The 14359-nt window shown below is 38.7% G+C and overlaps 1 protein-coding gene across 3 annotated transcripts in view; it reads left to right on the forward strand.

Moving 5' to 3' along the window:
• Positions 1-14359, forward strand: part of LOC105483478 (CXADR Ig-like cell adhesion molecule) — a 115202-nt gene that overhangs the window by 72910 nt on the left and 27933 nt on the right. The window contains exon 8 of one of the 3 annotated variants that reach the window (XM_071095505.1): positions 3471-3569. The exons of the other annotated variants lie outside the window; for them this stretch is intronic. Within the exon in view, the coding sequence (XP_070951606.1) occupies positions 3471-3554 (84 nt within the window). The 3' untranslated portion in view covers positions 3555-3569. Of the gene's footprint in view, positions 1-3470; positions 3570-14359 lie in introns of those variants that run through there. 3 annotated transcript variants of the gene reach the window in all.

The following is a 14359-nucleotide window of genomic DNA, read 5'->3' on the forward strand; positions in this document are numbered from 1 at the left end:
GTTAAATATGTTACATTTCCATGCTGTTTAGACTATCTGCAAAACTCTAGGATATACACCAGTACTGCCATAATGTGTGACATCATTTACTGTGTTATATCAAAATACCTGCCAGTAATGAGAACTATTGAAATAATTTCTCTATAAGCCAGCACGTGTCTAATTCATTGATTATCCAAATTCAAATTTGATTTTCATCTGACTTGATTGTGAAATATTTAAAACATTGTTTTCCAGCCTGGCGCAGTAGCTCACACCTGTAATCCCAGCATTTTGGGAGGCCAAGGAGGGTGGATTGCTTGAGCCTAGGCGTTCAAAACCAGCCTAGGCAACATTAGCGAAACCCCATGTCTACAGAAAATACGAAAATTAGCTGGATATGGTGGCACATGCCTGTAGTCCCAGCTATTCGCCAGGCTGAGGTGAGAGGATCACTTGAGCTCAGGAAGTCAAGGTTGCAGTGAGCTGTGAGTGCGCCTCTGCGCTCCAGCCTGGGCTACAGAGTGAGACCCTATCTCAAAAAAAAAAGAAAAATTTTTTTTTTCCTTGTTAAGATAACACTGTGACCAAATAGTAAATGAATTTTAAAGTGATTTACCTGACATCATCACCAAAACCTGTCTGTCCTATTTCACCTTCTGGCATATTTAAATATATGTATTTTATTTTTAAAGTGCATGTTCTCTAATTTTTTTCTACTTAACCTTATTGTATCATAAACATCTTATCTGCTGTTGGAAGCATTTCCTATATATCCATTTCAATGAAGCATGATGTTTGATTAAGTTGATGTTCCATAACTCATCATTTTCTTACTGTTGGACCTAGAGATTGCTTTTAATTTTATGTCATATGGAAATATTGCATTCCTAGAGTCTTTTCCATTCTTTTGAGCATTCGGAGCACAGGTATTAAGACAATGGGTTGTTGGGAAAAATGAAATGAAATTTAAGTGAAACCACCTTTTTTCACATGTCAGACCATTCTGCAAGCTTTTTTTTTTTTTTTTTTAAATTGATGCATTGATCTCTAGAACACAATTTAAGAAACCTTGGTAAAGAAAAAAAGTGAACCTCTGGCCCTTTTTTTTTTTTTTTTTTTATTGTGGTAAAAACATTTAGCATAAGAACTTCCTCATCTTGCATAATTGAAACTTTTTACCTGTTGAGTAGCAATTCCCCATCTCTCCCTCCCCGTTTCTCCTGGCACATCCTACCCTCTGCTTCTATTTTGTGTGACTATTTTATATACCTCATAAAATTGGTTTTATGCAATATTTGTCCTCCTGAGACTGCTTTATTTTACTTAGCAAAATGTCCTCCACGTGCATTCATGTTGGATATAGCAGGACTTTTCTTGTTTTTTTTTAAGGCTAATATTCATTGTATTTAGATATCGTTTTCTTAATCTCTTCATCCATCTATCAACATTTAGGTTCTTTGCACATCTTAACTATTGTGAATAATGCTGCAGTGAACATAGGAGTGCAAACATCTCTTCAATAACTTGATTTCAGTTCTTCTGAAAATACCAAAAGATTGGTAGGATTGCTGGATCATAGGGTAGTTCTACTTTTAATTTTTTGAGGAACCTCCATGCTGTTTTCTATCATGGCTGTAGCAATTTACATTACCACCAGCCGTGTACAAGAGTTCCAATTTCTCCACATTTCAACCAACACTTACCTTTGGGTTTGCTTTTGTTTGTCTGTTTGTTTCATATCTAAACTAACAGGTGTGAGGTGAAAAGTTCTGGCCTTTCCAAGAGAAAGGCATATAGTGAAATCACCAGGTAAGAGTGTGTAGAGTGAGAAGAAGCCCAAGTCGGTGCCCTGGGGCAGGCAGGAACTAAAGAAAACCTACTATGAAAATGGAATCATACATGATGATGGACCAGTTCTGCTAGGATGGCTGGGTCAACACAGTACATTGGATTAAAGCAAGAATGAAATCTAAGGAAGCAGGGCTGGGCTCAGTGGCTCACACCTGTCATCCTAGCACTTTGCAAGGCCAAGGCAGGCAGAGCCCAGGAGTTCAAGACCAGTCTGGCCAACATGGCGAAACCCCGTCTCTACAAAAAATACAAAAATTAGCCAGGCATCGTGGTGCGCACCTGTTGTCCCAGCTACTCAGGATACTGAGGTGGGAGGGTTGCTTGAGCCCCAAGGGTTGAGGCTGCAGTGAGCCATGATGGTGCCACTGCACTCCAGCCTGGGTGACAGAGCAAAAGACCTTGTCTTCAAAAAAAGTTAAGAAATCTAAGGAAGCAGTACATTTTGGATGTACCTGTCTCAAATGAAATCCTATGTAAGGTTCATATATCAGATGAAATGGTTATTGTTTATCTTCTCTTTGCCTCCTCACATCCCCCCTTCACCAAATCCCCCACTAGTTCCTGAGACATCTGATTCATAAGACCCAATGTAAAAACTAGTAGACTATTCTTTCAAGGTCCTCGGTGGTGAAGGGAAGGAAAAAGCAGGAGGGCACAGTAGCTAGAGCAGGGCAAAGGTTAGTTTAAGATAGGAGAGATGCAAGCATAATTAATGTAGGCTGTGGAAAGAGAGCCTGGAAAGAAGAAGGGGCTAAGATGAAATGAAGAACTTCAGTGGAGGGATTAACTTAAAGAGGGGAAGGAAAACATTTTCTTCAGAGATGGATGCCAGACAGTGAGAGAGTTGGATGCAGATTTAATACATTTGTGACTGTTTTGATAGGATGTTATTAGATGGTCTCACTTTTCACTTTTCTTTTTTTTTCTTTTTTTGAGACAGAGTCTCACTGTGTCACCCAGGCTGGAGTGCAGTGGTGCAATCTCGGCTCACTGTAACCTCCGCCTCCCAAGTTCAAGCGATTCTTCTGCCTAAGCCTCCCAAGTAGCTGGGACTACAGGCACCCGCCACCACACCCGGCTAATTTTTTGTATTTTTAGTAGAGACGTGGTTTCACTGTGTTAGCCAGGATGGTCTCGATCTCCCGACCTCGTGATCCACCCATCTTGGCCTCCCAAAGTGTTGGGATTACAGGCGTGAGCCACTGCGCCCGGCCAGTCTCACTTTTCTTTATGACATATAGGTGAGGCCATTCCCTGGGCAGGTTGGCAGTGGTGGGGTAGGGTAAGACGACAGAAACGAGATGAAATTTAGGAAATTTGGGATGGATAATGGAAGAGAGAAGAGGCTTAGAATACAGAAATCAGTCCTTGATTGGTGACGGTGCTGGTGAGGTTCGAATCACAAACTTGTTACGCTGGCCATTTAGGGCCTGGAAGTATTAGCTGGTGGAGTAAGTGCTCAGTTAAAGTGTGTTTGTATGAAGGCATGATTTGTTCCCTTCCTGTTGCATTCTATAAAAAGACACAACCTTTCCTATTCATTTACTGCCGCATATAGAGGATTTGGATACATCTAGCCTCAGGAAGACATGAAGAGGTGATGGACCATTTTATTTATTTATTTATTTTTTTAATAGAGATGGAATCTTGCTATGTTACCTAGGCTGGTCTCAAACTCCTGGCCTCAAGCAATCTTCAGCCTTTGCCTCCCAAAGGCATGAGCCACCAGACCTGGCCCTGGACCACGTTAGAAAGAAATACGAATGCACCTGATTATGAAAGCAGCCATTTATTAAGTTTATTAATTTATTAAACAGCATCTGCAGTTAAGTATGTTCTCCTAGACAAGAGTTGATGAAAACTCTCATTTCTAGGTTAACTTTCCTAAAACACTTATGTTCACTGTCTTGCTCGAAAGTTTTCCTCGACAACTTGAATTTAAAGATTAAAGTCCGGCCAGGAGTGTTGGCTCACGCCTGTAATCCCAGCACTTTGGGAGGCCGAGGCAGGCAGACCACTTAAGCCCAGGAGTTTGAGACCAGCCTGGCCAACAAGGCGACACCTGTCTCTAGTAAAAATACAAAAATTAGCTAGGCGTGGTGGCGGGTGCCAGATACTTGGGAGGCTGAGGTAGGAGGATCATCTGAGCCTGAGGAGGTCAAGGTGGCAGTGAGTTGTACTCGCACCACTGAACTCTGGCCTGGGTGACAGAGTGAGACCTTGTCTCAAAACCAAAAATACATAAATAAAGATTAAAGTCTAAACCACAGGTTTAGTAGCTTTAGACTTTTACATCTGACCCTCCACTATTATATTTACTCTATCCTTATACTGGCATGTACACGTATTTTGTTTTAAATAAAGTTTAAACATTTAAATATTTAAATAAAGTTTAAAACATTGTATACAATGTTTGTTTTTCGAGACAGAGTCTTGCTCTCTCACCCCGGCTGGAGTGCAGAGGTGTGATCATGGCTCACCGCAGCCTCAACCTCCAGGGCTCAAGCAATCCTCCCACCTCATCCTCCCACGTAACTGTAACTATGAGCAGGCACCAGTACAGCTGGCCAATTCTTTTGTAGTGAGGAGGTCTCACTATGTTATCCAGGCTGGTCTCAAACTCTTGGGCTCAAGTGATCCTCCTGCCTTAGCCTCCCAAAGAGCTGGGATTACAGGCATGAACCACCTTGCTAGGCCACAAACTTGTTTTTAATTTAACAGTTGCTCTCAGGTCATTCTATATTTCCCTTTGTATCTACTATCTTCGGTACAAAGCAAGCTTTTTTCCTCCCAAAACTGTATAATATTACATCAAAGTGATACACTATAATGTATGTAATCAGTTGCCAATTGATGGTCATTTAAATTAATCCCATCCTTTTGGTATAATGAGTGAAATTACAATCAGTATATATGTATATATATTATTTTGTGTATGTATAAAGATATCTTGAAAATAAATTTCTAAAAGAGGAGCAACTGAGTAAAGAGTATTTTGATAGCTAGTATTAAAACAGCACCCTAAGTGTTGTGGCAGCTTATGCTTTCTTTTTTTTTTTTTTTTTTTTTTTTGAGGCGGAGTCTTCACTCTGTCGCCCAGGCTGGAGTGCAGTGGCACCATCTCGGCTCACTGCAAGCTCCGCCTCCCGGGTTCGCGCCATTCTCCTGCCTCAGCCTCCGGAGTAGCTGGGACTACAGGCGCCCGCCACCGCGCCCGGCTAATTTTTTGTATTTTAGTAGAGACGGGGTTTCACCGTGTTAGCCAGGATGGTCTCGATCTGCTGACCTCGTGATCCGCCCGCCTCGGCCTCCCAAAGTGCAGGGATTACAGGCGTGAGCCACCGCGCCCGGCCACAGCTTATGCTTTCAATACATGAGAGTGTTTATCCCCTGAAAATCTTCACCATACTCTTATCCAACTTGTTGATCTCTCCTGACCTCAGGAGAAAAATATCACATAGTTTAAAAGTCTACCCCTCTTTCAATTTGCTCAATTGAGCATCTTTTTCTTTGTTTAAAAACCATTTGTAGGACCAGACACAGTGGCTCACACTGGTAATCTCAGCACTTCGGGAGGCTGAGGTGGGAGGATCACTTGAGGCCAGGAGTTCAAGACAAGCCAGGGCAACATAGTTGAGACCAACATCTCTACAAAACATAAAAAATTAGCTGGATGTGGTGGCATGTGCCTGTAGTCCCAGCTACTCAGGAGGCTGAGGTGGGAGGATCACTTGAGCCCAGAAGATTGAGGCTGCAGTGAGCTCTGACACCACTGCACTCCAGCCTGGGTGACAAGGCTAGCTAGACTCTGTCTCAAAAATAAGTAAATAAATGAACAAATATATATATATATATATTTGAGAATTCCATTGATATCCTTTGCCATTTTTCCTTTGGTACTAGTATTCTGCTAATTTGGAGGAGTTGTTTTTTTTTTTTGGACGGCGCTTCACTCTTTGTTGCCCAGGCTGGAATGCAGTGGCACAATCTTGGCTCACTGCAACCTCTGCCCTGCCGGGTTCAAGCGATTCTCCTGTCTCAGCCTCCCAAGTGGCTGAGATTACAGGCCCCTGCCACCATTTCCTAAGGCCACATAGCTAGGAATGGAATCTAGGTCTCCTGATTCCTGGTCTAGCCGAACACGCCCAGCCAATTTTTGTATTTTTAGTAGAGACAAGGGTTCACCATGTAGGCCAGGCTGGTCTCGAACTCCTGACCTCAGGTGATCCACCCGTCTCGGCCTCCCGAAATGCTGGAATTACAGGCATGAGCCACCACACCCCGCTGGAGGAGCTTTTACATATTAATAAAATTAGTTCTTTGTGATTTGACCCACAGCTTTTCCCCTCAAGTTATCTTTGACTGTTTATATTTGCCCTTTTATGACTATGTAATCTTAATCCTTTCTAAGTCCCACAGGGAAGCCATTTCCAAACCATTCTGGTTCAACCTGACTTATCTCTCCCTCCTTGAAATTGTACCCTCATTGGGAGCGCAGGGTTACCTGTCTTCATGTGTTTATCTCCTATCTCTAAGCAGATGTCAGACTTCTGAAAGGCAGAAACATCTTTACATCTAACTGTTCAACACATAAACTCTCAGTAATCTTTGTTGATGACAATAATTGTAGCAGCTCTGGCTATGTTCGTATCAAGCCATTGCCACATGTATCCTCATAACAGTGTGTCTCCTTGATTTGTCTTTGGTTCTTCATGTTGCCGGAATTTTTGCCAAGAGCAGTTTCATGGATTCAGCACAAACTAATGAAGAAAATGAGTTATCTTGCATTTGCAAAGATGTGTCTAGGTTATATCTTACGTCAGCTGTCACACACTATCCCAAGTTCAGTGTTGGCTGCTGGCACTGTGCTCTTTTAATGTTGCTAAGTAAGACATTTTTCTTCTCACACAGTCCCAGAACTGTCAACAATGAGAGAATTTTGGGGGAACAGGAGAATGACCTTGCTATTCTGGGAGGAGAGAACATGATAGAAAAAATATCAGTGACTGCAATTTACAACCTGTTGGAAAATCACAGTCCTCTATTGTTCACCAGTCTTTTAATCTGACAAGGAGGGGACATTTTATGTGTTCACAGAAACAAGAGAACACAAAGTAAAATTAAACAATTACATGACAGGAAACGTATCTCTGCCTTGTCAACTAAAAGATACTATCTGCTATGTTTGGGACGCGGTAAAGATGCGCTGTGTAAGGCCGGGCGCGGTGGCTCAAGCCTGTAATCCCAGCACTTTGGGAGGCCGAGACGGGCGGATCACGAGGTCAGGAGATCGAGACCAGCCTGGCTAACACGGTGAAACCCCGTCTCTACCAAAAAAATACAAAAAACTAGCTGGGCGAGGTGGCGGGCGCCTGTAGTCCCAGCTACTTGGGAGGCTGAGGCAGGAGAATGGCGGGAACCCGGGAGGCGGAGCTTGCAGTGAGCCGAGATGGTGCCACTGCACTCCAGCCTGGGCGACAGAGCGAGACTCTGTCTCAAAAAAAAAAAAAAAAAAAAAAAAAAAAGATGTGCTGTGTAGATGACCAGGAGAGCTTTCTGAGCATATGTATATGTAGATTCAATTTAAACTTCTTGTAATGTTACGGGCAAAAGATTTGTGGTACTGTTAAGTGAAGAAATTTACATAGCAGTTAAAGTTCTGCAAAAAAAGAGAAGTATCCGTAGGCTATTTTACATGTTAAAATAAAAACTTTTAAATGTCTATGGTAGTCATAGGAAAGATACACCAAATTTTAAGAGATTAACTTGGGGTAGTTGTTTTTCAAATTTTCTCCAACATACATGTATAACTTTTGTACATCATCCGTTTTAGTACCAGAGCAATACTTGAAATACACTACCATTTCATCCAAACTAGCCATCAGATGATTTGGCCATGATGACACACACACTCAAAAATCCACTCTGCTCCCCCCGGTATCAGTGAACAGACATATTTTAATGATTACATACCCAAGTGTTAAAACTAAGAAATACATGTATAATCCTCTCTTTGAGTTCGCTCAAAGGCTGAGGAAGAAGAGATAAATATCTTAAAGAGATTTTTAAAATTCAGCACTATCCTAATGATCACATGGGATTCCTTTTTGGACCCTTTCTTTGAGGACAGTTTACCAGAAAGACCTCATGATTTGGTCCCATCTCCGTTAAAATTATCTTATGGATCTACAGAGCTGCTCGCGGGTGTAGTACCTCACGCAGAATGGATCTTACCCTCCTTCCTTCCTTTTGTTGCTGTGTTAGAAAGGGATCCATTATAGCCATAAGTTAGTGCTTTTGAGGCTTGCTTACGTAGGATATGCTTATTCCTGGCTTTGTTTTTTTGTTTGTTTGTTTGTTTGTTTTTGTGAGTGTATGCAATCAACTCAGGTGGGAAAGATTTTTGCTTACTCATGATTAAAGATAAATGGAAGGATTCTGTTAGAGGAAGTAAATGTAATGGTTAAGAGTTTGGACTCTGGAGTTAGAGGTTATCCTGGCTCAGCCACTGAACAAATGAGGAACAAACTGTATAGACCTCAAGAACATACATGAGGTAGTCCATGTAAAGCACCTAGCCCAGCATTTGGCTGGTATGAAGCCATCAATAAGTGATGATTTTTAATTAAAGACGTAGCTTTGGCTTTTTATTTTATTTATTTTGGTCTGTAACAGTGATGTGAAGATCATCTTCCAAGGAAATAGAGTATTGTAGCCCAGGGTGGTTAATGTACACATCATTGTGTCATCCTGCATTCACATCTTTGGTTATTCTGTCTTGCAAACTTTCAAATGGTTCCTAATGTATTTATACATCTTACTATTATTAAGGTCTTGCGAATCCGGAAGTTTTTAAAAGTCCTGCCCCTAGGCTGGGCATGATGGCTCACACCTGTAATCCCAGCACTTTGGGAGGCCGAGGCGGGTGGGTCACCAGGTCAGGAGTTTAAGACCAGCCTGGCCAACATAGTGAAACCCCATATCTACTAAAAATACAAAAAATTAGCTGGGCGTGATGGCGGGCGCCTGTAGTCCCAGCTACTCTGGAGGCTGAGTCAGGAGAATCGCTTAAACCCAGGAGGTGGAGGTTGCAGTGAGCCGAGATTGTACCACTGCACTCCAGCCTGGGAGACACAGAGAGACTCCATCTCAAAAAACAAACAAACAAACAAACAAACACAAACTCAAATAGCAAAACTGACTTTATATTTTCATGTTACAGTCACCTTAGACAAAGTTCAAAAATTTTAAGTACATTTTCATTTTCAATCAGTATATTTCATCACTTCTTTAGAAGTGGTTGATGGATGATCTATAAGATGCAAAAACAATGTTTGTTTTTTCCATAGAGTTTAGTAAAACAAAATCACACTGTTTTTCCATTTAATTGTATGGCTTTACTTACTAAATTGACTCTGACAAATGTATTGTCTGTATTTTTTATGTGTGAATTCATAAAGTTGGCAGTTCTGAGATTAACTTGTCTGTTTATTTCTGAACTTTAAATGGATACTCCTGACCAACATCTGACATTGGTATGCATTGAGATATGTGATTGAAAAGATATTTCTGAAAGAGATTTGTAGCTTAAAATCTAGTAACAAAGAGTTGTTAAATCAATTACGGCACATACCTGTGAGTACCGTGAAACTATAAAAAATCATGTTTTAGGGGAAAAAATGGTGTAAGAAGACATTTCATGTTTTCGAATTGTGTGACCATAAAATGAATATATTTCATATCATAATACAACAGGAGTATATAAAGTAAAAGCTCCCCCATCCATTAAAATATTAATAGTGGTTATTGAGTCTGATGATCTGCCTTCGTGCTTCTGGGTGTTTAATTATTATTATTTTTTAGACGGAGTCTCGCTCTGTCACCAAGCTGGAGTGCAGTGGCGCGATCTCGGCTCACTGCAACTTCCGCCTCCCAGGTTCAAGCGATTCTCCTGACTCAGCCTCCAGAGTAGCTGGGACTACAGGCGCGTGCCAATACGCCCAGCTAATTTTTTTGTGTTTTTAATACAGACGGGGTTTCACCGTGTTGGCCAGGATAGTCTCAATCTTTTGAGCTCGTGATCCACCCACCTTGGCCTCCCAAAGTGCTGGGATTACAGGCGTGAGCCACCGCGCCCGGCTTTAATTGAACAATTTCTTAAATGAACAATACTACTTTTATTAACAGAAAAATAATTAAAGAAATGTTTGTTTTGTATAATAGCTATGACATAATTCATTAAAATTCTCCATTACCAGTGACAATTTCTACATGTAGACCCACAGGAAAAGAAGTGATTTAAGCTATAACCACTAACACTTTTCATGTAGAAGCTAGATTATTATTTGCAAATAGAATCTTTAGCTTTGAAGTTGGAAAAGGAAATCTGATGCCCTCTTGTGGCCAATAATTTTTATAGGCAATTTATTCCTTTCCATCTGGTCTAAATATGGTCTCAATATATAGTTCCCTCGTCATTAGTGTGCCATTATCACATCTTTTAATGTCTTTAGCCATTTGTATTTCTTTATTGATTTGACCCCACTAAATGATTTACTTTAATTATATACAGACCCTTTTTGTATATAGTGACATTTTCTTGTACACGTTTTATGAAAATTTAAAACTTTTTCCCCATTCCAAATGGCCTGTCTTCCAATTGTGGGAACATTTCCCAAAGCTAAAGTTTGTATATCTGTATATATCCTTCCATATTTTCTCAGTTCTTTTATTTATTTTTATTTTTGGTAGAGATGGGGTCTCGCTTTGTTGCCTAAGTTGGTCTCAAACTTCGGGCCTCAAGCAATTCTCCTACCTCGGCCTCTCAAAGTGCTCAGATTACAGGTGTGAGTCAGCCTCCTCTCAGTACTTCTATAGTTTCATAACTTACATGATTTCTTTAATATATTTAGAATCTATTTTTATGGTTTGAAGTAGGGATTTAATTTTTAAAAGTGGATAGCCAAATATCTATTAATTTTTGATTAGTGAATTCTTCATCTTTAATTTGAAAAGCCCTATTCACCAAACTTCTGCATATGAATGTTTCTGGTTCTGGATCTGTCATTCTGTTTCACTGGTTGAATTAGTTTATTCCTATGTTATACTTCAGAGTATATATTAATAACGTAAAAGGAAAAATACTCTGTGCTCATTGTTTTATTTAAAACAACTCTTGGTAATTCTTGACATTTATTCTTCCATGTAAACTTAAAATCAGGCTTTCTAGTTACATAAAATTTTGCTGGGATTTTAAAATTATGATTTATATTGACTTTATATATTAATTTGTAGAAAAGTAAAGCTTTTATAAGATCAAGTCCATTTAAAAATCATATATTCTTCTATTTATTTTTGTCTTTCACCAAATTTTAATAATTTTCTTCTCTATAGGACTCACTCCTTTTTGTTGTTGTTAAAGTTTATTTCCAGGTATTTAATAAATTTTCTTTCTTTTTTGCACCCTTCTCCTCCCTAATACTTTTTCTTAATAATGGAGTTTTCTCCCACAAAGTACTATATTTAACATTTTTTCATGAATATTATCACATTACATATAATGGGAACACTGGAGCAAACTATGTACTATCACTACCCCATTATAAGTATTTACTATTTCAGAATATTTCCTTGTAGACACAGTATGCTTACAAACATAAAACTGTAGCCACACTGCAATTGTTTAATTCAGAAATATAACAGATTGTTCACGAAACATACAATTTGATTATCACTGATGTCAGCATTTGCATCTGCTAAAAGTAAATCCAATGAAGTTGTCTTAAACTCCCTTGAGAAAGTGTTTGTCTTTTTACCCTCCAGTTACAAAGTAATAATGCTTAATATAAAAATTTAAAGATCAAAATGTTCAAAGTACAAAAATAATATTCTCTGTATTTGTCCCTTTCCCCGCCTCTGAGAACACTAACTACCACTAACAATTTGTTTTTTGCCCCCAGACAATACTAGCACCATTCTAGGCATACCATTTTTTTTTCATTCTACTCTTTTTTATGGCTACATGGTGTTTTCCACAGCATTTCCTTGAACAGATGTTCAGATTTTATTAAACTGTTCATCTATTGGTGGCTACTTGGGCTTTTGTTATTTTTGCCACCCAAAACAATTTTGCAGTGAACACTATTACGTAGGTAATGGTCCCCTTGTTTGAGTACTTCTGTAGATAAATTTCTAGAAGTACAATTGCTTGATCAAAGGATATATACTTCAAGGTGTAACTGCCCTCCTCTTTAAACCTCTACTAACACTGTAAGGGACTGCTTCCCCCACACCCTCACCAATATTGGGCGTTACTAATTTTGATTGCCGAAATAAATGTTTTAATTTGTATTTAATTAGTTTTCATATATTTATTGGTCATAACATTAATATTATACACAGAAATGATCCATTAAACCTCTAGTCTAGATAGAAATGTTTCACCCATATTCCCTATAGATTTATATTTTATAAATTTTGTATATTTATATGTATATACATAAATAAAAGTTTTTTAGCCATGGCATTGCTGTCTAATGCATAATTAGTATTTTTAAGTCCTATGAAATTTAAGCACAAAGACTCCCATATTATGTTTCTTAACTTTTATACAAGTCATATTTGTAGTTAGGTATTTCTTTTTTGATAGGAGAAACCAATTCAGTACCTTTATTTGTGCTGATTGTTTTACAGAGTAAACATCAAACTGCCCTAATTGCAGTGATGTATCTGCTACAAGTCTTAATGGTCAATTTGTTTTTGATAAGGATTAAACATGCTTCCACTTTTGTCCTTACATTATCCTTAAAAGTATGTGAAAGAACAAAGGAACATAGAAGATGGCATAATGCTATTAAATTTGGAAGTGGGCGATGGTTTCTGCAGTGAATAAAGTGTACATATTTTAAAGAGGAATTGCATGAGCCTTCCCTGTGCTCATGAGTGCTTGTATGACAGCTTCGCAGTATGATGAGTCAATGCCATAAAGTGCCATATGCAATGCAGGGATATTGTTGTGTTTCCGTAGGAGCTTCACAATGTTATTGCTTCACCCACTGGAATACAGATTCCAGAGTATATGAAGAAATTTGGCACAAAGTTTACTAACGTTGTACACTCTGTTAAACTGCCAAATAATTAATAAGAAAAAAAGTTAAAGACTGTGACAGACTTGGGAATTACTACTCATTATGTGTATCTTTCCATTTAACAAGTCATTGGTACAGTTTGCTTTGTCATCTCAGTCTTCAGTTTACTGGGTTGTACTGTTTATTGCAATTTAATTTCTATTTCCAGCAACAAAAATTACTGTCAGATGATCAGCCAGCTCCCTTTTCAGATATATCTGAGTAGTTTGTAACAAGAAACTTGGCCAAAGATTTATTAGTGGTTAATCAATAGATACTTCAATGTCTTATATTCGCTTTCATTTACCTTTGCATTGGTTCCCTTTTAAAAAATATCTTGGTCTGATAATGAACCTTCTTACAAGTTTCAAGATTTGGTAGATTTTATAGGTAACAAAATGAATATGGTGGCAAGGCACCATGGCATGGGCCTTAAAAAAAGCCCAGCTGGGTTTTAAGTCAGAGCTTCATTACTTAGTTTTCTGTGATCTTGGGCATTTTTAACTTCTCTGGAATCCTTATCTAAACTGGGATGATAATGGTACCTACCCCCTGAGGCTGTGATGATTAAATAAGTTGTTGCCATGTAGTAAGAAAAATTTTAAAAAATTATTTACTATTATCTGTAAAATGGACAGAATGGCTACTTACACAGTAAACTGCACATGGTGTTTGTATTTTTCCCTCTTCCTAATCATAAAATAAGAAATTAACACATACCTCTATTAGCTGAGAAGTCAACATAAATGTCTTAGCTTGGAACCATAGAAGTTTACTATAAAGTTAAATACTTTGAGATAAATATTATACTAATAAACCAGAAATAAGCACTTCTTTTAGTATTAATGTGATAGAACTTACCAAAAAAATTCTTTTCAAATATCCAAGTTTAACGTATAAAAATTAGAGCTTTGCAGTTATGCCTACAAATATAAAATGAAATGGAGAATTTAAACAAATTAGTGTTCAGTGACAAACCACTCCTGCTTGAAATAGCCCGATAAGGCTTTCAAGCTGAAATTATGTAGCCATGTTTTAAGAGCCACCCTTGGAGTTGTCTAAGGGAGACAAACTTGAGAGACAAAGCGCCTACTCATAATTACTAAAAAAGGGTTTGGCAAACCTTTGTACCCCATGTTTGCTAGAATTTAAGACCCAGTTGCTGAGTGACAGTTTTATTTCATTAGGAATAGATTGGAAAAGCCTATTTATGAGAGCTTTCTTTTGCTCTAAGTAAGTTTCAGAACAAGGTGGAGGATAGGTAGTCGAAACACTGGCACAATCTTCTACAAGTAATACATCTACCTGTATGCAGTCAAATTCAAAACTAGTAATTTCCCCAAGAGGCCCTGTCATTTTAATCGTCAGAACTAATGAGGACTTTGTAGTAACGTGGCATG

This window comes from Macaca nemestrina, chromosome 4 (genome assembly GCF_043159975.1).
Source record: "Macaca nemestrina isolate mMacNem1 chromosome 4, mMacNem.hap1, whole genome shotgun sequence".
Taxonomy (NCBI): domain Eukaryota; kingdom Metazoa; phylum Chordata; class Mammalia; order Primates; family Cercopithecidae; genus Macaca; species Macaca nemestrina.